Source organism: Myotis myotis, unplaced genomic scaffold (genome assembly GCF_014108235.1).
Source record: "Myotis myotis isolate mMyoMyo1 unplaced genomic scaffold, mMyoMyo1.p scaffold_m19_p_3, whole genome shotgun sequence".
NCBI lineage: Eukaryota > Metazoa > Chordata > Mammalia > Chiroptera > Vespertilionidae > Myotis > Myotis myotis.
In genome coordinates, this window is record NW_023416335.1 from 173,948,635 (window position 1) to 173,972,304 (window position 23,670).

The 23,670-nt window shown below is 39.9% G+C and overlaps 1 protein-coding gene across 1 annotated transcript in view; it reads left to right on the forward strand.

Moving 5' to 3' along the window:
* PKP2 (plakophilin 2) overlaps positions 1-23,670 on the forward strand; it is a 77,698-nt gene that overhangs the window by 25,550 nt on the left and 28,478 nt on the right. The window contains exons 5-6 of the mRNA XM_036299498.1: positions 8,834-9,041; positions 16,495-16,672. Coding sequence (XP_036155391.1) covers positions 8,834-9,041; positions 16,495-16,672 — 386 coding nt within the window. The remainder of the gene's footprint in view (positions 1-8,833; positions 9,042-16,494; positions 16,673-23,670) is intronic.

Sequence of the window (23,670 nt, forward strand, 5' to 3'; positions counted from 1 at the left end):
TCAGGAGTGAGTATGCAAATTAACTCAGCAAAGATGGCGGGTTAATTTGCATATACAGGCGCTGGGTGGAGAGCAGAGCAGGAGAGCTGGCAGCTTGCAGGGACATGGCTCCCTCGGTCGCTCCCCCAAACCGCCGGTTGGAGAGCAGAGCAGGAGAGCCGGAGGCTTGGGGGGAGAGCAGATCGGGAGAGGTGGCAGAGAGTGGAGAGGCTTGGGGAGCCAAGTTCCCCAAGCCACCAGATGGAGAGCAGAGAGGGAGAACTGGTGGCTTGGAGGACTTGGCAGAGTAGAAGGCCGTGGGACAGAGACAGAGCAGGAAGGGAAAACCAAGAGTGTGGGGAGCACCAGGAATCCTGGGAATAGTAATTCTGCTGGCAGCCCCAGGACCTGAAGCAGAAGCCCAGAGTGCGGGGAGCACCAGGAATGCTGGGAATCATAGTTCTGGTGATAGATGGATCTCCTAGACACTAGAGCAGTGATGGTGAACCTATGACATGCATGTCAGAGGTGACACGTGAACTCATTTTTTTGGTTGATTTTTCTTTGGTAAATGGCATTTAAATATATAAAATAAATATCAAAAATATAAATCTTTGTTTTATTATGGTTGCAAGTATCAAAAAATTTCTATATGTGACACGGCACCAGAGTTAAGTTAGGGTTTTTCAAAACACTGACACGCCGAGCTCAAAAGGTTCGCCATCACTGCTATAGAGCAAAGTGAGCCTGGAGCAAGTCACTGTTGCGGTGGGGGATGGAGGGAAAGCAAAGGTGAGAGACATAAGTAAAGTCAGAGTGTCTAGGAAAAATTAAAGGGAAGATATCCTAAAACTTCCAGGAAATCTCCACCAATGAAGCAAAGGGAAAAAAAAATGCCTCTATTATTCTGTGAGGAACAAACCAAACTGGGTTAGGGGTCTCAGACAATTCGTTCATATGATTGCAAAGTCAGACAGAAACTCCCAGATTGGAGAGGGCTCCCCTGAGGGCTCCCAGATTGGAGAGGGTGCTGGTCGGGCTGAGGGACACACCCCCAGTGCACGAATCTTCGTGCCCCGGGCCTCTAGTAGATAAATAAATTGCATTATTACAATAACCACTGCAGTTGACATAAATACATTGGGAAACAAATCTAAGTTATTCTTGTTAAACATGTAACTCAACCAGTAAAAATAGGAGTGCAAAGCCCAACAAAGAAATAACCTACCAGCTTTGATGGTACTCAGGGAATCAGTAGATTTCACAGAGGGAAAAGAAAATGTGGTTAGTCCTGCAAATCAGGTAAGTCAAGTCAGACAAAAGCACTTCTAGCTCCAGTTCACTCATGAGATTACAGTCTGAATTTGGCCTAGAGCTGCTGTTGTCTAAAGGCTTCAATGGGGCTGGAGGATCTGCTTCCCAAATAGCTTCTTACATGGCCAGAAAGTTGGTGGTTGTAATTTGCAGTGGAATTGGGCTAAAAATAAGTCCTTTTATGGCTAATTCAGATAAATGGTCATAGGTTGACGCTCAACCACTAAGCCACACCAGCCGAGCTAAATGTTTAAATCTTTTTTATTCCTAATCTTTCAAAACGGGACATTGTTATATGTACTTTTTATAATATGGAATTTTATAATATGGAATTACTTGAATTTCCTTTTGTTACCCAAGTTGGGGACAGATTTCTCCTATCTCTTTTTTATTTTTATTATTTTTTATTTTACTTTATTGATTTTTAGAGAGAGAGAGAGTGAGAGAAACATCTATGTGAGAGCAAAACATCTGTCAGCTGCCTCCTGCACTCCACCTACCCTGGATGGAGCCTGCAACCCAGGCATGTATTCTGACCAGGAATTGAATCCAGCAACCCTTTGGGACACTGGATGGCCCCCAACCAGCTAAGCCACACCAGCCAGGGCAATTTCCCCTATTCCTTAAATTACTAATTTGATTTTTTTTTTCTTTGCTTAAATACAGAATAAAAGCTGTGCTTACCTTCTTAACTCTCTTTCCCTGATAAAACTAGAACAAAGACTAGTTTTGAGAATAATGAAAACTATATTAAAAACTAAAAACATATGCTTTGCAGAAAATCTAAGAATGGAGATGTTAGAACCTACAAACATTAACAAAGTCCTGCTAATATTAAGCATGATGCTATAGTTTTTAAATGTATGTATAAAAGACAATTATGAATTGGACATAAAGATCAAAATTTTAAGTCATAACTTTTAAAACCAGTAGCAACTTTTCCGTTCTTAATTTATATGATTAGCACTCTCAGCATTTAACACCGTCCATCACTCTTTACTTTTTAAAACTTTCTATTTTGATCCAGAGTCTCTGGATTCTTTTTCCATCTCTCTGGCTCCTTTGGGTTTCCTCTGTGAAAAATTGATGCTTGACCTGTCCCTTAAATATTCGTTAGATGTCTTCCTGGGAGTTTTCTTATTCAGCACCATCTTTTGACCTGCCTCATCCATGTTCATGGCTTCCATTACTGTGTGATCTAAATGCGGATGACTCAGAGCATCTCCAGCCCATATCCCTCCTCTGGGTTCCAAACACGTGTCCATCTACTTCCTGGCCTTCCCACTAAACTCATCAACCTATCAAAAAATGAACACATGATCTTTTGCTTTTTTTATCCATTATCCAAACCTCCCTCTATACTTGTTCTCCCTGCTGCGTTGAGGTAGGACACTTGGTAGTTTGACCATTGGTGCTCAGGAGCCACTCAGGGATGGGTTTGTATCCAAGCACCCTAATTACCAGGGTGACCTCGAGCAAGATATTTTGCCTCTCTAAGCCTCAGCTTTGCTGCCTATAAAGTAGAAATAATATTCCTACTGTGAAGAGTTGTTGTGAGAATGCAATCAGATAACAGTGCAGTGCCTCCCCAGAATAAAAACTCAGAGAAGATTATTTCGTCTGTGAGTGAGTGGTAGTTCACCCAGGTAATGGTACACATCATCCCTGTCACCATCGTCCCTGCTAATCCAGCTGTCTCCTAATGAATCTCCCTTCCTCCACTCTTATCCACGCCTAATCCATTCTCCTCACAGCACCCAGGAGACCTTCCAATAGCTGCCCTGCTTGTCTCTGCAGGATAAGAACAAATTCCTTAATTTAATCTGCAAGACCTTCTTAAACTGGCTTTATTTTATGCTTGTTTTAGATCTCATCACAGAGGCAGTGACTGCCATAACCGTTTTTGTAAGATCTTATCATAAAACTAATGTAAGTTCATTATAAGAAAGGAAAAAAAAGAAAAAAGCATACCCATGGTTCCACTATTATCATCATTTTGGTTTTGTTCACTGATTTTTTAAGGCATATATAGGCTGAGGCAATCTTACAATTGTTTGCATGGAAAATAACGCAAGAATCTATATGTAAAAAAGGCTCATATGCTAAGTGTCCAACCGTCCGACCAATCACTATGATGCACACTGACCACCAGCAGGCAGACACTCAATGCCGGAGCTGCTGAGCTGCAGTGACTTGGCAGCAGCGGTTCTCGAGTGACACACCTCAAAACCAGAGAGGGGGAGCCCAGTTCCTCACTGGCTGCACAATTCCACCTTCGGCCATGGGTTATGTTGTTGCTGGGGCACTGTCGACCCCGAATCTGGTTTACTGCACACTTGGGTTTTTATTCCACACCCTGTATGACAGCAACTTTGCAGAGTGCCCTCTCGTACTCTGGGATCCCTTAGGGGATGTCAGAGAGCTGGTTTCAGCCTGATCCCCCAGGCCAGGCCGAAGGACCCCACCTGTCGGAGGGACCCTGCTCACACAGACGCAAGGGAGGGACCATGGGAGGTTGGCTCCAGGGCGTGTCCGGCCCATCTCGCCCAGTCCCACCCCTCCGGCCACCTTCTAATTAATTTCCTTTCAATATGCACGAATCCGTGCACCAGGTCACTAGTTGATAAATAAATAATAAGACAAGAATAAACTGGGTTTCATATACCCACAACTGTATACCTACTCTTACCCCACACTGTGTGTACATAGCTATAATCAAATTAAATATGTGCCCTTGTCTGTAGGGATTTTTTGTTTTGCTTTTTAAAAGTATGCACAAGTGCTGGAGAGGATGTGGAGAAAAAGGAACACTCGTGCACTGCTGGTGGGAATGCAGACTCATGTGGCCACTATGGAAAACAGTATGGAGTTTCCTCAAAAAACTGAAAATGGAACTCCCATTTGATCCAGTGATCCCACTTCTAGGAATATATCCCAAGAAACCAGAAACACCAATCAGAAAGGATATATGCACCCCTATGTTCATAGCAGCACAATTCACCATAACTAAGATTTGGAAACAGCCTAAGTGCCCATCAGTAGATGAGTGGATTAAAAAACAGTGGTACATCTACACAATGGAATAGTACACTGTGGTAAAAAAGAAGGAACTCTTGCCATTTGCAACAGCTTGGATGGAACTGGAGAGCATTATGCTAAGTGAAATTAGCCAGTCAGAGAAAGATAAATACCACATGATCTCACTCATTTGTGGAATATAGAGAACTACATAGACTGATGAACAGGGACAGATCCAAAGACAGAGAAACAGACTATCAATCCCCAGAGGGAAAGTAGGGAAGGGTGGGGGTAAGGGGAAGAGATCAACCAAAGGACTTGTAATCATGCATATAAGCCAAACCAATGGACATGGACAACAGGGGGATGAGAACATGAGTGGGGGGGGGGGAGGTTGGGGGTTAATGGGGGGATGAGGACACATTTGTAATACCTTAACCAATAAAAAAAAAAGTATGCACAAATAATGTTTGCTGTTTAAAAATATACAAAGTAACAGGCCCCCTTCATAATTTAAAACCCCATCATTTCTCCCAAACCCCCTAATCTCATTCCCTTCTTTATGTCTTTTTATGAGTAGAAATGCAAGTATTTTATTTAGCTTTTTTTCTGTAACATTATATCATAAGCATTTTCTCATAACATTAATAGGTTGTAGGCATTTTAATGGTGGCATATTAATGGTGATAGTAGCAGCTACCACACGTTAAGTAACTACTGCATGCCTCGCACACAGTCTTACACAGTCCTCTTTTGACGGGTGAGGTAGCTGTGTCATTGTTCTGCCTCTCCCATGTATACCTCACCATGTGGATATGTGACAGTTAATCATTAACCAGTCTTCCCCCATTGTTGGACAATTATGGTTTCTTATTTTTCACTATTATAAATAATGTAGTGACTATCATAGTGTCTGCATTTCAAATTGTTTCTGCATTTCAAATTGTTTCCTAACTAAGATTTCTGGAATAGAAATCTTTTTGACATAAATTGTCTGTTGCCTTCCTGAAGGGTTTTAGTACCAATTTATAGGGACTGATTAATTCTAAGGGGACAGAAAGGAGAGAACGGGAGTGACATTTCACAGATGAGGTGACATTTGAGCTGGCTCCTGCAGGATAAGTAGGGCTTTGCCAGAAGCGAGGCAGAGCAGGCCGAGCATCCCCAACAGGAAAGAAAGAGAGCAAAGGCACCGAGGCACGAGGGGACCCCTCACCCCAAGAGAGGCGGTCTGCTCCCTTTGTGGATTTGCCACCAAAATCCTAATCAGTTAATTATTTTAGAGTTGGCAGGGAAGAAAATCAGAATAGAGTCAAAAGAGAAACTTAAAATTCTAATATGTGATTTTGCCCCTGTATATATTTCCAAACCATCTCAAAGGAAAGCTCCTTTGAAGTCCTAAGACATTCGTGTTAGTCTTTCTTTTTTCCTTCCCCCAAAGGGAGAAGAAATCCCCTGAGGATTTAGTATAACTGGGAAACAGATGTAACCTCTCTGGCTCCAGCTGCTGCCCTGAATTTAAAGGAGCAGGAACAACACCTGTGACATTAGACCTGATGTGTGTAGGGTTCATGATCAGTGTCCTTCCAGTTCTATGCAGTAAGGAGAATATCGTCAGCTTCGTGCATTTGATAAGATTTATATCCATTTGCTTGATAAAATGGGGTGAAAGTAACTTTTCTATTTTTAAATATAGGGTAGATGCCAGACACTAGTGAGTCAAATTCTGCAGTGAAGTAGAGCTGTAGTCGGATTTCAGCGTTTATCTGAGCATGGTGTGTCTACAGGTGCTGAAAGCCGAGAGATAGAAGTGGTCGGCTAAGGGAGCGGGTCAGAGAGCGGGTCAGAAGGCTGTGAAACAGAAGCCTGCAGCCCCGTCAGAGGTTTCCATGGGCTACTTCTCACTAATGCTGCCCTCCCGGCTGGAAATGCGGGGTGGTCAGTAAGCCACCTCACATCATATTTTGAAGAAGGCAGCTTATAAATTATGAATTAAGTAATAAAATATTTCTAAATCTGCCAACATACCTTCAGGACAAACAGGATTTTCTTTTTGCATCTGATGTTTGTGCTGCTCCTGTGAAGATTTAATCTAGCTGGCATTTGTGATGTTTATGGCGTGAACTGCCTCAAAACCTAAGTATGAAATAGAATTTGAAGGAATTAGGGAAACATGAGTTACAGGCTGTTTTTAAATAAATTCTACCTTTCTGCTTTTAAGGAAATATAATAATGGGAATAGATGAAGTGATCCAATAGATGATCAGGTTTCATTGATAGCTAGGAAATGAAATCTTTATCATTGGCACTGTCATACACATATATTACAATGGCTCTAGACATCACCCGTCAAAGTTGATGTGGTCCATCTTCCGGTTGTCTCCTGTTCTGCAAATGTCTCCTCTGAAGGGAGCCAGTAAGTGGAAATATGACTCCTCATTACCACCAGTGGAGCCTTAGGGACCAAAAGAGTACTTTCCTTTTAAGGTTCTAGCGAGCTATTGATTGGATAATATTTATAACACCCTGAACACTGTGCTAGCACTTCCTAATGATGGAAGCGGGAGGAGGAGTTGTTATTTTTGTTTTATTATTATTGTGGTGATTATTTAGATTATTTTATCATTTTGACTTTCATTCCTGCCTTTTTAGTCTTCTCCCCAATCCTAACAAAGGAAGATGTAAAATTGGAAGATTGGATCTTAATAATATTTATCTGTCTGTGGAAGGCAGGCTGGCATTTGATGAGACACAGGAAATATGAAAACGTGCCCCCTGGCCCTGACTGGTTTGGTTCAGTGGATAGAGCATTGGCCTGCAGACTCAGGGGTCCCAGGTTCGATTCCGGTCAAGGGCATGTACCTTGGTTGCGGGCACATCCCCAGTAGGGAGTGTGTAGAAGGCAGCTGATTGATGTTTCTCTCTCATCGATGTTTCTAACTCTCTATCCCTCTCCCTTCTTTCTCTGTAAAAAATCAATAAAATATATTTTTTAAAAAAAAGAAAACGTGCCCCCTGGGCCAGGTGTGCAGCTCTCACCCAAACATGAACTGCTGTGTAAATAGGGCATCATAGGCAATGAACTTCATCTGAAAGGGAAACTCCTGCCCTTTCACAATTTATGTCCTAAAAATGTTTGCTTTAAGATGTTGGAAATGACTGGGATTTTTATCAAAAGTTCTTAACCAACTTTTTAAATCACATGCTAATGGAAGCCTATGGTAAAGAAAACTCTTAGTCTACAACTTAACATTTCTCTGCAGCAACCCTGTGTCCACCTCTTGATTTCTTTAAATAATATGTGCTGCCTAAAACACAAAATCTCCTTGCTTAGGCTGCCATTACTTGGCCCGTTCTCAAACAGCCATAGGTTTTGGAATCTAAACCATCTATTTTTCTTCTTACACCTAGCTCTGGCCCTTTTTCTAATAGACAGCATGTCCTCTCTTGTGTATTTGTAAAGAAGAAATCTTTTTAAAATAGCACATTAAAAAGTGTAAAGTTATTTACTTGAATTAAAATGTTTGAATAATGTATATAAATCTTTTTAAATACTCAAAGCAATCTATATATATAAAAGCCAAGTGACCAGAACACCAGAACGACCGGTCGCTATGATGTGCACTGCGGCTGGCCAACTGGTCCGAAAGGGGGGCGACCCCTCCCTCTGACTGGCCCTGGCCAGATTGGGGGCCCGGCTGGCTGGCCAACCTCCCATGGACCCTCCCCTCAGCCGGCCCCTCCTCCTGACCAGCCCCACCCCTGATCCGCCCCATCTCAATGTGGGGCGGGGCCAGCCAGCCAACCTCCTGTGTCCCCTCCCTCCTGCTGGCCCAGCCTAATCAGCCCCCATTGAGGGGGCCAGCCAGATCCCACCTATGGATGAATTCATGCACCGGGCCTCTAGTTGATCATAAAAATAGTTTACATTAAGGGTTAGTTTGCATTGCTCCTGTGGTTGCCATGGTAAGTGAATTTTTATTGCTACCATTAATGAAGGTGATTTCTGTTCAGTTTCAGATTATAAAGTTCTGTCCTAGAAAAAAACACTCATGTAATGTGGTGTTCTTCCATAAAACTTTCCTTACTCCTCAAATTCCCAGTTCTCTTCATCTTTCTTATGCTCAAGGCTTTTATCACTTAACTCTTTCTATCCACTTAGCTATCCTTATTCACCCTTTATCACTTAATTTTCTCTTTCATTTTTTCATAGGTTTTTGTGTTAACTTCTCTAATTTATTGTAAGCTCCTGGATGAGAGATGCCTGATAGCAGGACTATATTGTACACCAAGCATGTCAAACTCATGGCCCTCGGGCCGCATGCCTTGTTTATTTGGCCCGTGTTAGCCTTTGAGTTTGACATGCTTGTTTACACTATATGTATGCCACACATAGTTGTTGATTGACGGGAGTTAAAATCAACTTCATCTGTTCATTCAAATTTCACTGGATGTCTTTAATACCATATCAAAATTAATACATATGTACAGTATCTGAAATGTGCATCCATTTCTCCCCCAGGTCTATCAGCTTCAAGGCATCCCCAAGCTTCTGCACCTCCTAAAAGTTCAGAATGAAGATATTCAGAGAGCCGTGTGTGGGGCCTTGAGAAACTTGGTGTTTGAAGACAATGACAACAAGTTGGAGGTAGCTGAACTCAACGGGGTACCTCGGCTGCTGCAGGTGCTGAAGCAAACCAGAGACTTGGAGACTAAAAAACAAATAACAGGTAGTGTTTGCTGAATATTAAAGTGTATAGACAGTGCACCCCAGCCAAATGTGTTACGTCATCTCTTTTTCTTAAGTTTCCTGGGACAAATGATTGATGGGCTCATTGTCATTTGACAGATGGCTTTTAAGGAACATTGTCATCGGCTGGCTAAGACCCCAGGTTCAAGTCAAGTTTGAATTCCTTTTCTTCTGAGGAAGAAATTACAGTGAACTTTGTAACAGGGTTTCAATGTTGTCCAGGGTGTCCAAAACATTCTGAAGAAACCCAACAAGAACCACACGCAATTCATTTTATTATTCACTCAATACTCTATTTGCTAAATCTATACAAAGAAAGTAAATTAGTCAAATAGTGTCCTAACGTAGAGGATCAGTTTAAATCAAGTTAACCAAAATACCAGTAACTGTACTTCCCAATCCTTCTGTCACCTGAGCCCCTCAAAATACCAGCTTCCTAGCCCATCTAGCCCTCTACCCCAAAAAGAGAAAAAGAAAAGAGTGGCTAGATATGTTTTTCAGTTCTGTACTTCCTGTGTCTGTTCAAATACTGATTTGAACAAAAGAATATCTCCTTTCTACCCAATGTATTTTACACAAGGAAACTAAAACCCAAAGAAGTTAACCCTTTTAATATATAAATGTTTTTCAGTGGTAATAATTGACTATTTTTACTTTAAAATGAGGTACTTCATAAATGTGGTTTTAAGTTGAATATATTGTGATTATGCCATCCACACTTTATTATACAACAGCTTTCTTTTTTCTATAAAACTATTATATCCTCTCTACTTATTTATATCTTAAAATCTCACATTTTTTCTCTCTTGATGTATTTTAATTTTATAAAACTATATGAAGGTTTATGCCATGCTACCCTTCTGCCTGCCTGCTATCATGCCCCATGGCATAGTTCCTTTCATATTTATGAGTCATATTAAAATACCTACAGAAATTGAGTGATCTAGATACTCTTTCATTTATTCAGCCAACATTTACAGGGCAGCCTACCAGGACCAGGCAGTGAAAATAACAGTCCAGAGAGGTGTTGTGGCTTTTATATTCCAGCAACAAAGATTTTCTTCATTAAAATATAGAAATGAACCACAAGAGAGAATCTTGTTTTACAGTTAAAAAAATAAAAGACTTTATGAAGGAGGTATGTTTCATTGTAGACCTTAAAAAAGGGATAGCCTTGGGGCTGATGTTTTAAAGGAAAATGAAAGTTATTCCCAGCAAAGAGAACATCACTACTAGCAAAGCAAAGAAACAGAAAGAAGCTGCTGGTCATTTAGAGGAAGCTTGGATAAGAGTGATGGAGGTTAGCATACCGGGGTTGCTAGAAAGCTTGGGAGGATGTGTGGGTGTGTATCAAGGAAGTAATTCATTGATTCAGACTTCCTCTTCTTTTGTATAGGAAAATAGGAAACTAAGGTCAGAGAACATTCTGTGGTATTGCTGCCATGGCAACCATTCAGTCATCTTTAGATCATCTACAGAGCTGATCAATGGAGTTTGCTTGTGCTAGTCCCAGGACTTCTAATATAAGCCAACATTCCTACCAGAGGGTGTTCATTATATGTTCATTGAATTGAGCCAATACTTGAATGTTTGATACAAATCCTTCTTAATAACTTCCTTTGGTTCTATTAGTAGAAAAGTTAAATAAGTGCTTTTCTGGCCTCAGAAATAAATTGTTGACTTAAATAGACACGTTTATATCTTTTGTTGGAAACACAAAGTGAGTAGCCATATATGTGAATCTCTTCTTGTCTAGTTCATAAACATCTTTTTATTGAGTCCCTATTATGTGCTAGTCACTCAACTTGAGCTTTTCCTTTTTCATCTCTGTTCCTCCTGACAGCTCTAAAAGGCATTATTGAGGATTTACATATGATCATGTGAGGTTCAGGGGGATTAAGTAAATGGCCCAAGGTTACACAGTAAAGAACAAAGTCCAGATTTGAGCCCAGTTTTATCTGGGTGTTTTTGCTCTATCAAAGTGGCTCCCACTGACAGTATGGGGACACGGGATGATTAACCTTTACTCATCTTTGAAAAGGGGCTTGTCTTTGAGAATCTCGGAGGAAAGAGCTCTCCCTCACTTCTCTTTGACCCTCCCTCTCTCCCCTTGTCACTGCCTGTTCTGCTGTCTGTTCTGCTCTTGTGTAGCCTTGGATCTGGCCTCTGTGATTCGGTATCGCACATTCCCCATCTATCCACCACTCTGCTAGTGCTTTCTTTCTAAAATGAGAATATTGTCTCATTATGCCCCCCGTTGCCTATAAGGTAAAGTCTGTACTCTGTAGCATGCCACACACAGATTTTATTATCTGAGCCTGATGACCTTGCAGCAGTGTCTCCCCTCGTACCCCTCTAGCCCGAGTTCTGCAATGCTGAAGGATTCACCGATGTTCCATGTTTCCCTCTGTCTCCATGTCTTTGCCACTGTTGCCTTGGACTGGCATCCTGCTCTACACTTAGAAACCTTCGATAGCTGTCCCAAGTATCACTTCTCTGAAGTATTTTCAAAAGCCATCCCTCTATTTACTTTCAGCCCCTCCCCCTTGGTTTGGAAGGGAGGGGCTTCTCTGATCTACCTTTGCATCTTTAATGTTAGGTTGCCATTCATTTCTTGCCTGTCTATTGCGATAACACTGTGGTGCTCATGTAAGATTCTCAACAACTCTGGATGTCTGACCAAATATTTTACAAAACCAGACTTATGGCCTGGGAATATTTGAATTATACATAAATAAGAGAATCAGGTGTGTTTGCAGATAAGACCTTGATTTTTCTAACTAAGTTATTAATACAACTGTCAATTTATATGTTCTCTCTCTCTATCAGAGCTTTGTTCCCTATAGAGAATGTCAACTCACTGACCTTTCTGGCATTTTCTGTACCAGCCTCAGAGAGAAGCTCTTCCCTCTTCCAATGAAAAGACTTCAGGATCAAAGATCTCTCCCCTATGAGATGGTTCCCCCTTCCTTACCAGGGAGTGTGGTAGTGTACTTTGATTGAAATGAGAACAGTACATACTAGTCTCAGAGATTCATTTTCAAGGTCACTGAGGAATGAGCACTGGCTGTAGTGTGTAGGTCTCTGCCTTGGATTAAAACAGACAGGGGTTAAGATTTAGGGGATTCTTGTCCCCCTTCTGCATATGGCAAGGAAGAGTCAAGGGAAGACTGTCAATGAAATTTGTTGAAAATTTATTTTAACCTCTGTGTATTTTATAGAAATACTTTTTTGGATTGCTGTATTTTCATAAGATATGAAAACCATTTTTCTATAAAATATTCATTGTGCACCTTCTTTAAATAATTGTGTTATTTTTTTTCTGCATTTGTAATGTGCAACAAGATACCTTGGGTTTATTTTTAACTTGGAATAAATGGCCTTTGTGGTAATGTAATATCCCAGGTAAAATTTATAAAATTTAGGTGAAAGGAAGGGTATATTTTTGCAAAGGAGATTGTTTTTTTAAAAAATCCTCATGCTCTGTGATCACTTCGAAAAACAAAGTTAAGCCCTAATAGGTTTGGCTCAGTGGACAGAGTGTTGGCCTATGGACTGAAGGGTCCCAAGTTCGATTCCAGTCTAGGGCACCTGGGTTTCAGGCTTGATCTCCAGCCCTGGTCCAGGCACCTGAGGGAGGCAACCAATCGATGTGTCACTCTCTGATCGATGTTTCTCTCTGTCACTCCCTCTCCCTTCCACTCTAAAATCATTGGGAAAATATTCTCAAGTGAGGATTAACCAAAAAAAACAAAACCAGAAAACAAACAAAGTTAAAAACCCCAGTCAGTTCTTTTCCTGCTCCCGCTCCCCATCTCCTGCACTGAAGAGAAGGATTCATTTAATCATAAAATTCGCACATTTTGCTACCTTATTATCATGCAGGCTTTAATATCATATCATGAAATAACTATACTTCCAGTCCAGTGAAATAACTATACTTCCAGTTATATCTGTAAGATATTAAAATATAGGTAATATCTGTAAGATCCTTTTACAGATCACTAGTTAGCTATGTTTTGCAAATATCACAGTTAACAATAAATTTCTAGATAATGCAGTTATCATTATTGCTAACTATTCAAAGTATCTCTTACTAGAATCCACTTCCCTTTCTTTTTGGCTAGAATGAGAGCTTAGTGATAGAAACAATAGGCAGACCAGCTACAACAAAGAACTATAATAATTGAAATTTAGGCCCTATGAATAAATTACCCAGAAGTTCAAGGTGAGACAAATGAAGACCTAAACTCTAAATATTATATCAGGGAGTCTAGAATCAGATCATTGAATAGATATTCAGGTTTATCTAGTCCACTAATTTCCCAATACCAGAAATGGGAATCATTTTGAAAATATGAATTCCGGGAATTCATCCTGAGATTCTGGCTCAGTCAGTTTGGTGTGTAACCCAGGAATACATGGTTCTGATTTGCCACTGGGCTCATTTGGAAACTGCTAGTTGAGTCTAAAACACTGGTTTCAGAATAAAGCCCTCTCGTCAATATTTTGATAAAAGATGAGCTCATTTTTATCAGCTCCAATGATGGAGAGGTTCTTACAAGCATATCTTTCTGTTGTCTTCAGTACTCTCTTAGAAGCTTATGCTTTTAGGGAGCCAGAAATCTTCCCAATCATTTCCACTCATTGGTTCTGGTTTCACCTGCTGTAAATGATTTTTCACTGTTGAATTTGCATTTCTTCGGTTACTGGAGAACATGCATTCCTATGTATATTAGACTCTAGTATCTGTTAACTTGGGGTTAATTTTTCTACTAGGCATTGAATTTTAATAATTTATAAGAACTATGTATATTAAGAGTATTAACTCTTTGTCTCATATTGTCATACATGTTTTCCCAATTTGTAAGTGATTATTTGTTGGATTTGTGTGTATATGTGTGATGGTGTGTTATAAGTGTGTATAACCTTGCATCTCTGTTGAGCATTTAAGCTCTTCCTAGCTTCGTGCCTTACAGAAATTTGGCAGGCATGACATTTCTGTACAATACCCTACATTAAAAATTCAAAAATTATGTGTACTAAAACATCCCAAACCATAGAAATAGCATAGAAACAATAATTGCATGTCAACCTATAAAGGACATTGAAAGGAAATTCCACTCCCTTTGTTCAAATTAATCTTCCCTGGGTTTTATTGTAGGTGTACTTTTCCTTTGCGTGCCCTGTGTGGTCCTTAATAAAAAAGAAAGTATTATGCTTCACACTTTTAAGCCTCTCGCAGGAAGAAACTCTTTTTTATTTATTTATTGGGGTGATATTGGTTAATAAAGTTAAATGGGTTTCAGTGTACAGTTCTATAATACAATCTGTATATTGTCTTGTGTGTTCACCACTGCAAGTCAAGTCTCCTTCCATCACAAGCAGAGACTCTTAACTTGGCTGCTTATCTAGAACAGGAAGCTTTTTCCCCTTCTCTTTTTAACTTTCTTTGGTATCTTAGTAACCAAAACTCTACCTCAGAGCTGCCTTTAATTGTTTTCAACCACCTGGGGTTTTATTCTGTCTCTTGCCCTTCCAGGGCCTCTTAAGGTGAAGTGGGAGGAATGAAGTCATTGTGTTGCAAAACCTGCGGCTGAGGGACCCTGAGGATGACTAACTCCAATGCTAGTTTGATCAGGAAGAGACCTCTTCATTAGCCAGAATTCTAGTCCTTACAAGACTCGAGACCCAGTGTCGCCGTATCTAATGGGAGCTAAGTGTAGGTTGCAGTGGAAATTTGGTTATTGTTTTAGAAATTAGTCCCTTGTGCACAGCCAAAGTAAATTGTTTAAACACTAAGTCTAGCATGTTCTAATTGATGAGCCAACTACAAGTGTGGTTGAATAATTACCAACCTTTAACTGCACAGACTCTTATTTCAGTCATTAATGTTAGAGGAGATGATATCACCACATAATTCAGTCAAGACCGCCATCTTTGCTTTTTTTCATAAAGTAGACTGCCCTGTATTCCTATGCTTCCTCTTTCCTTTCATTCAGACAAAGCAGTAACTTTAACCCAGTGGTTCTCAACCTTCTGGCCCTTTAAATACAGTTCCTCATGTTGTGACCCAACCATAAAATTATTTTCGTTGCTACTTCATAACTGTAATGTTGTTACTGTTATGAATCGTCATGTAAATATCTGATATGCAGGATGGTCTTAAGCGACCCCTGTGAAAGGGTTGTTCGACCGCCAAAGGGGTCACGACCCACAGGTTGAGAACCGCTGCTTTAATCCATAGGCATTATTGACTGGGCAGTAGGAGAGTGAATGGGAAAGAAAATGAAGATCCCTTCTCTTTCTGTTCCCCCTCTTTCTCTTTTCCTGGGTGCTAGTGAGTTAAAGAAGTTTACTGAGGGTATGAAAGATGGCCAGGCAACTTTATACCTTCTGAGAGTCACTGGAATAGTAAGCAATAGGTATGTAGTCTTTCCACTGAATCAGAAGTATTTGAGCAAAAAAATTATAAGAAAAACAAATCCTAAATGTATACACCATTTTGTATTCTTTCTCACTACCCAGCTTCAGACTGTCTCACAAGGGCCCAGAAAGTACAGCATCTTATTATCTTAATTTTTTCCTGAGTTGGTTTATATGGCCTTTCTCTCTTTAATAGGTGTGTGGTATGGGATGGAGAGAGTTCAGAAAGAAAGGGAAAGTTAAATAAGCAAATGTGGTACCCGTCTTAGACCAATTCTCAGGCCATACAAGTTTCCAGATAGATAAAATACTCCTGTCTCTCCTTCGTTGCCAAACTATAAATATAAGAAATAGGTGATGTAGCCAGCATAAATTCCAGGAGGACATAAAATCTATCATTGGGTCAGAGTCAATAAATAGTAATTGGTAATGTTGATCAGCCTACGGTTGACAGGCATAAGCATAGTTGGAGGCTTTCCTCAGGCCCTTCCTGTGAGTATTGGAGGCAAATGTGAGGTGGAAGTTGCACAGTGGCGTATTCTCTCCATGCATCTAAAGGAGAAAAATAAGACCCTTTGAAAACGTTGAAGTCAGTTATAATAGGGTCATTTTAAGTCTCCCTCTTGGTAGCTCAGAATTTATTATTTCAATGAGCTCAGTTTATGGTAGGGGCTTAAGAGAAGTGACAATAAATGTGTAAGGATTTCTGGCTTTCATTCACATTCCTGATTAATTTAAATTTGCATACTTTTATATTATAAGCTCTCTTCCTCTCCCCCTTCTCTATCTATCTATCTACCTGCCTATCTGTCAATTTTTCAATTGTTCTTATGGATCAGCTTCTATTGAATTCTAATTACCTCTAAATACGTTTTTTCAATTGGAAAAGGGGCTGTCTCCCTAGCCCTACCTTTTTTGTTTATAGCTAGTCATAGCCCTAGAAGTTTGGCCTTAACTGATCTTTTCAGCAGTTCTTTTGACCCAATCCTGCACTGTTTTGATTCTAGGTTTGCTGTGGAATTTGTCCTCTAGTGACAAACTCAAGAATCTCATGATAACAGAAGCCTTGATTATCCTGACTGAGAATATCATCATCCCCTATTCGGGGTGGCCAGAAGGAGACTACCCCAAAGCGAATGGTTTGCTTGATTTTGATATATTCTACAATGTCACAGGATGCCTAAGGTAATGCCACTCTGCAATCCCCCTCCACCACCCCCACCACCCATACACACACACACACACACTTTTTTCTCCATGCACCTTAAATACTGCATTCATGTCTGTCTAAAACTCTACCCTATGGCCGGTAAGGGGAAGCTGTAAGAATATAGATCTTTCTAAATACTAGAACCACTAGTAGAGACAATGAGAACGGTTCAGATATCAATAGAGTATTGTTTCCAAACCCATTTGATTTCAGAAGCTACCCCCATAGCTCATAAGAGAGAGGGCGTCATTTTCAATAGAGAACCCAGGTATCTGATCTGAACACCTACAGGTCCATGCAGAATGGCCTTCCCCGTCTCACAGGTTTTAAAGCAGTTTTCATGCTTTTTTTAATTCACAAAAATCTGCTTTAATGACATGGCTAAAAGACATAATTTTGAACCTGGTGTTTTATTATTTTTATTTTTTTATTGAGGTATAGTTGACCTACATTATATTATTTTCAGGTATATAACATAATGATTTGTTATTATATATATTGTGAAATGATCGCCACAAAGTCCAGCTAGCATCCATTACCGTATATAGTTGCAGAATATTTTTTTCTTGTGATGAGAACTTTTAAGATTTACTCCCGAATATGCAATACAATTATAATTATAGTCACCATGCTGTACATTACATCCCCAGGATTTATTTCTGTTATATTTTTCTTATTTATTGATTTGAGAGAGAAAAAGAAAAAAAACTGATTTGTTGTTCAACTCATTTATGTATCCATTGGTTGATTCTTGTATGTGCCCTGACTGGGGATCAAACCTGCAACCTTGGCGTATTAGGAGGGTGCTCTAACCAACTGTGCTACCCAGCCACACTCTGTATTTGCACCTTTTGGCACCTTTCAAAAATTTTGCTAACACCCTCCATCCCCCAACTCCTCTCCCACCTTCAGCAATCTGTTCTCTAAATCTATTATTTCAGTTTTGTTTTGTTTTTTAGATTCCATATATAAGTGAGATCAGACAATATTTGCTTTCCTCTGCTTGACTTTTTTCAGTTAACATAGTGCCCTCAAGGTCCATCCATGTCATCACAAAAGGCAGAATTTCCTTCTTTTTTATGGCTGAACATATTATAAAAAATTTTTTATTTCTGTGAAAAATGCCATTGGAAATTTTTTAAAATATATTTTATTGGTTTTAGAGAGGAAGGAAGAGGGAGAGAGAGATAGAAACATCAGTGATGAGAGAGAATCATTGATTGGCTGCCTCCTGCACGCCCCCTACTGGGGATCGAGCCCACAACCCAGGCATGTGCCCTTGGCTGGAATCGAACCTGGGACCCTTCAGTCCTCAGGCTGACACTCTATCCATTGAGCCAAACCAGCTAGGGTGCCATTGGGATTTTTAATCCTCACCTAAGGATATGATATTTTTTTCATTGATTCTAGAGAGAGAGAAAGGCAGAGGGAGAGATAGAGAAACATTAATGTTAGAGTGAAACATCTATCACTAACTCCTGCACACTCCCCACCAGGGACCAAGTCCACAACCCAGGCATATGCCCCAACCAAGAATTGAACTCACACCCCTTTGGTGCACAGGATGATGCCCAACCAACTGAGCCACACTAAATTTGGATATGTATTGTATTGAGCCTGTAGATTGCTTTAGGTAGTGTGGACTTAACAATATCAGCTGTTCCAATCCGCAGGAGTGTGGTATATCTTTCCACATGTCTTATTCAGTGTCTTACAGATTTCGTCTTCTTGTTTAAATTTTTTCCTGGGTGTTTTTAAATAGCTATAAGGCAACATTGCCTAAAAGGACAGAATGTCTTGCCATAAGAACCTACAAAGAAGCTAGTTTGATCAGCATTTCCTAACATTGGGATGAAAAATGCCTGAAATGTTATTTTCCCTTGGGTTGTCAGATGACAACTAAATCAAGAAGAAATAGAGCCCTCGTCAGTTTGATTCAGTGGCTAGAGCATCAGCCCGAAGACTAAAGGGTCTCTGGTTCAATTTCAGTCAAGGGCACATACCTTGATTGCAGGCTCGTTCCCTGGGCTGGTCCGGCTGCATGCGAAAGGCAACCAACCGATGTGTCTCTTTCACATAGATGCTTCTCTCTGTCTCTCCCCTCCCTTCCACTCTCTCTAAAAACCAATGGAAAAATTTTCCTTGGGTGAGGCTTAACAAAAAAAAAAAAGGGAAAAAGAAGGAGGAGGAGGAGGGGGAGGGGGAGGGGGAGGGGGAGGGGGAGGGGGATAGAAGCACATGCAAGAGAAAGAAAAAATGCTAGTCTTCTCTAGATTCATGCATATCAAGCTTTCTCATATTTGGAAATATTCATTGTCCTTTATGTTCAAGGATTAAAAGAAATCAGATAGAGGATGTAATAAAAATTAGGCAGTCCCAAAGAAGTCAAGATGTATTCTGCCTTTCTATCTTTTCTCTGGGTACAGAGTTCATTTTGTTGTTGTAGTTTTTAGGAAGTCTGGGTGTTAACTGAGGGAATTTATTATGGTAAGATGTTTCTCTTACCTCCACAGTTAGTAATGCATATCAGATACCACTGTTGTATAATACAGTATGTTAGCTTCTGAGAGTTTTACAAAGAAAAATTAGAAAGTCCTTCAGGAGCTTTTAATCTAGCAGGGGATTCTGATGAGCAAATGGTGTAGAACACTGCCACAGTGAATGTGTTAGAGCAGTGGTTGTCTAAGTGGGGCCCCCAGTAGCATCTGGAACTTGTTGGAATTTTTGGAATCAGACGCTCTCAGGGTGGGGCCCAGCAATCTACTTTTAACAAGCCCTCCAGGGGCTTCTGGTGCACTGTGGTGTCGTCAGAGGTCCAGGTACAGTGCCGCAGGAATGCAGAACAAAGGGCCATTCATGCCAGCTGAGTGAGATCAGAAAGACACTAAAGAAGAGGCAGAGGCGCCAGGTGAGCTGGGCCTTGCTGGACTATTTCAATAGTCAGGAATTCTCTAAGGACAAAATTCTTCAACAGTATAAGAGGTGCTTAAATGGTCTCCCTTGAAATCCATCTCATATACAGTCCCCTGGAACTGCTTTTTAAATGCACTTTTGAGCCTTTAAAGCTTTTTTATCCATTTAAAAACATTTTGTATTTTAAGATTTCTCTGTGGTTCCCTTTGCCTTACCATGAGCAGCAGAGTTCTTAATGTGGCAAGTGTGTCAGTCAGGACTTTTTTCTGTCGAAAATGGCTGGTGCCAAGTTGGGATTCCTGGGCTCAGGTGTCTGAATGTTGACAGTGACTATGGAATTGAAGAAATTACACCAGGAACCATGGCCTCAAGGACTGGGACAGACTTTCAGCATGCCTGCTACTCACTCCTTTTTTTTTTTTTTTAATCTCATCTGTTTCCTCTCCTTCTGCATGCTGGGCTCATTCTTGACAAATGCAGGCATGCATACACATTTTTAAAATCATTAATCACTAACACCTAGCAAAGTTTCTGGCATATAGTAAGCAAATGTAAAGTATATGAATGAAAAGAATAAATGAATGAGTAAGCAATTGAAGATACATGGTGAATTAGGTGAATAATCGAGTCTGTCAAAAATGTCAAATTTTGTTGTTGTTGTTAATCCTTACCTGAGGATATTTTTTTCCATTGATTTTTAGAGAGAATGGAGGGGTGGGGTGGAGGGTGAGAGAGAGAGAGAGAGAGAGAGACATCGATTAGTTGCTTCCTGTATGCACCCTGACCAGAGCTCAAGGATGGAACCTGCAACCCAGGTACATGCCCTTGACTTGGAATCAAACCTGAGACCCTTTGGTCCCCAGGCTGGTACTCGAACCACTGAGCCAAACCAGCCAGGGCAAAAGTATCAAATTTGTGATAGAAAGTAATCAAACAGAAGTTGGAAACATAGGCTAAGGCCAGACTCTGGAGGCCCTGAAGGCCATGTTAAGGAGTTCAGTATGGCCCTAGCAGGTTTTGTTCAGGATAAAGCGTTAGTCTGCATACTGAAAGGTCCCAGGTTTGATTCCGGTCAAGGGCACATGCTCAGGTTGTGGGCTTGATCCCCAGTATGGGGCATGCAAGAGGCAGCCGATCAATGATTCTCTCTCATCTTTGATGTTTCTCTCTCTCTCTCTCTCTCTCTCTCTCTCTCTCTCTCTCTCTCTCTCTCTCCCCCCCCTTTCTCTCTGAAATCAATAAAAATATATTAATAATTTTAAAAAAGGAGTTGACTCTCTTCTTCTATAACCAATATTATCTAGTGTGGGGAGGATAGGAATATGATAAATTCTAGGTAAAGAAGAATAATTATATCAATAAGAAAGATATATTGAGACGGTAAAAATCTAAAGAGAAAGATGTTGCTTAAAAATCTCTTCCAGTGTCACCCCAATAAATTCAAGAAAAAGGAAAAAATATCTTCCTATAGTTTTCCCTGTGACTGAGGAATAAAATACCTATGTGTTTTGGGAAGATGTAATAGCTGAATACACTCCCATTTACATAGTCAATCCAAACTACTGACTTGAACTACTTTTAGAGGAGAATATAAAAAAAAAAAAATCTGGGAAATTAAGCACCATAGCATATGCTTACTAAAATATCTGTTCTTATTTCATCTGTATATCTACTTTATTATAATAATGGCTAATATTTATTTATTATGTTCTAGAAATTGTTCTAAATGCTTTATGAGGATTTTCTCAGTTTATCCTCACAGTAGCCGTTGTAAAGTATATTTTCCCTATTTTATAGATGAGGAAACGGGCTCAGAGAGATTGAGATATTTTCCCATCATCATACAGCTAGTAAGAGACAAAGCTGAAATTTAATACAGGAAGCATGTCTCCAAAGCCAAAGTTCTTAATTAGCATATGGGATACATTAATGTTAGTCACATGTCTACAGACTGTGCTGATGAGGATAAAACCTCTTCCCTTCACAGGCTGGCAACCTCACAAGGTCAGGTAGGCCAATTACAGACATGTTCACATCTCATTATGAACATTGTACCTGCATTTTAAAAATTCTATGCCAGTGGACCTCTGTACTGCATTTCATATAAAGAAAAGGTACAAAGGATGAAGCGTATGAAATAGGAGATCTTTCCAAGAGAGGAGATGGCATTGGAGACAACTACAGAGGAGAGGTTGTCAGAATGCATGTAAAAGCCACCAGGAGACAGGAATCAGAATGTAAGAAAGACCTGCAGGGAACCTGTAATCAAATACTCTCAGTTTCTGACAATACGAGATGTCTGCTGAGGCGTTTTTTATGACCCCAGCTTACTCTAAAAAGATTTTGAGACAGGTGCTGTATGATTCTAAGAAGAGTGAACCTTAGCTGTATAAAAAGGTCATAAATATTAGCAAATGTCTTAATTGCTACAAGTTCACTCAGGTATCCTCTCCCCCAATGGGTAGAGAGCCAACAGTGAATTAGCAACATGTGTAGTATTTCTGGCATTGTGGTTGACTTAGGTTAGTGTCACTAAATTCTTTCAATCTACTTTGGAGAAAAACTTCTGCATACGTCAGTTCCCTTGGTCTGTATATAGCAGTGGTGCAGGGTGAATCTGCCCTGTAGTTGAAATGTTTGCTTTGTTAATGAACTTGAGGCAACGACTCTGGTTCTGCCCACTTGGAGCTGATACAGCGAAATTGTGTTCACATAGGAGAACATGCGCAGTTTATCCTTCAAAAAGACTAACACTGTCAGATAGTCCATCTTTGTCAAGTGTCAAATCATTTATTTATAGGATTAGCATCTGTCCACAGCAGCATGTACCATGGGCCTCGGTGCTTTCTTTAGATCCTTTTGGAATTATATACTTTTCATGGCTGAACTTACTCACTGAAAGGGGATACAGATTTTACAATAGGGAAAACAATTTGTTCATGCAAATATAAACTTTTTTCTTAAATATTATACTGGCCTAATGGGTAGTAAAATCCAGGTTAGGGGAGGAGAAATAAATTGGCACACTCAGATTTGTGCTACAGCCACCAAGAGCAATTGTCAACATCTTCATAGCTCCCGTGTATGGCATCATGTTGGTAGGTTGAAATCAGCCATGGAGGAGTATTTATACCACAGAAATTGGCAAATGCTACAAATCAGAGCTCTCCCTGCTCCCCTGCCTCCAGAAAGCTAGTGGTTAGACATTTACCAGCAAACTACGGGTGCTGAGTTTCCATTAGTTTCCATTATTTTAACAACAAAATGTGGATAATTAGAGTATAGGTCATTATATTGAAATTTCTCAACAATAATTAAATTAGTGAAGCAAAAAAAATTACATAAACAAAACAAACATGGCCATGCTTACCTGGTAACTCCTCTCTGCTCTCCCTGAATCCAGTGTTTCTACAAGTATGTGTCTTATTGGAATTGTCAAGCAGCACAACTAACAACCACCACCTCCCACACACACCCCCTGCAAAGGTTCACACACCTCAGACTAAATTTTCACTATCCTATTCATGGCCTTAAGGAGGTGGGCCCAGATTAAAAAGTTGTACTTCACAGAAAAGATATGACATTTCCGTTTGTCAAAAAAATGTTACCTATCAGTCCATAAATAGTGACTGCCTAGTGTAGGCCCCAAACTGTGTAAATTATTAAAGAAAATAGAGAAAATATGGAGGAAGAAGAATCAACAAACAGAAGAATAATTTTTATTACATCAAGAAAACTGTATTTGCTTGTCTTTCTTCATCAGTTAGTTAATGAGTTGAGTCTTGAACAGAAAAAGAAATTACCAAAAATGTCTTTGTCAGAGATTTTTAAAAGCTTCTTCATGTTAAAAAAAAAAAAAAAAATCTGTGAATACCTTACAATTTAAAGCAGTGTTTTACTAACTATATCTTTTGGCACTGAGAGTCTTTTAAAAAAAAAAAAAAAAAAAAAAAAAAACCCTGAAAACTATCATCATAATCAGGACTATTATTAAAATTTTTAAAGTAATCATTATAAAAGAAAGAGTGAGTTGACATATTTGGATAAAGCCACTGATGTT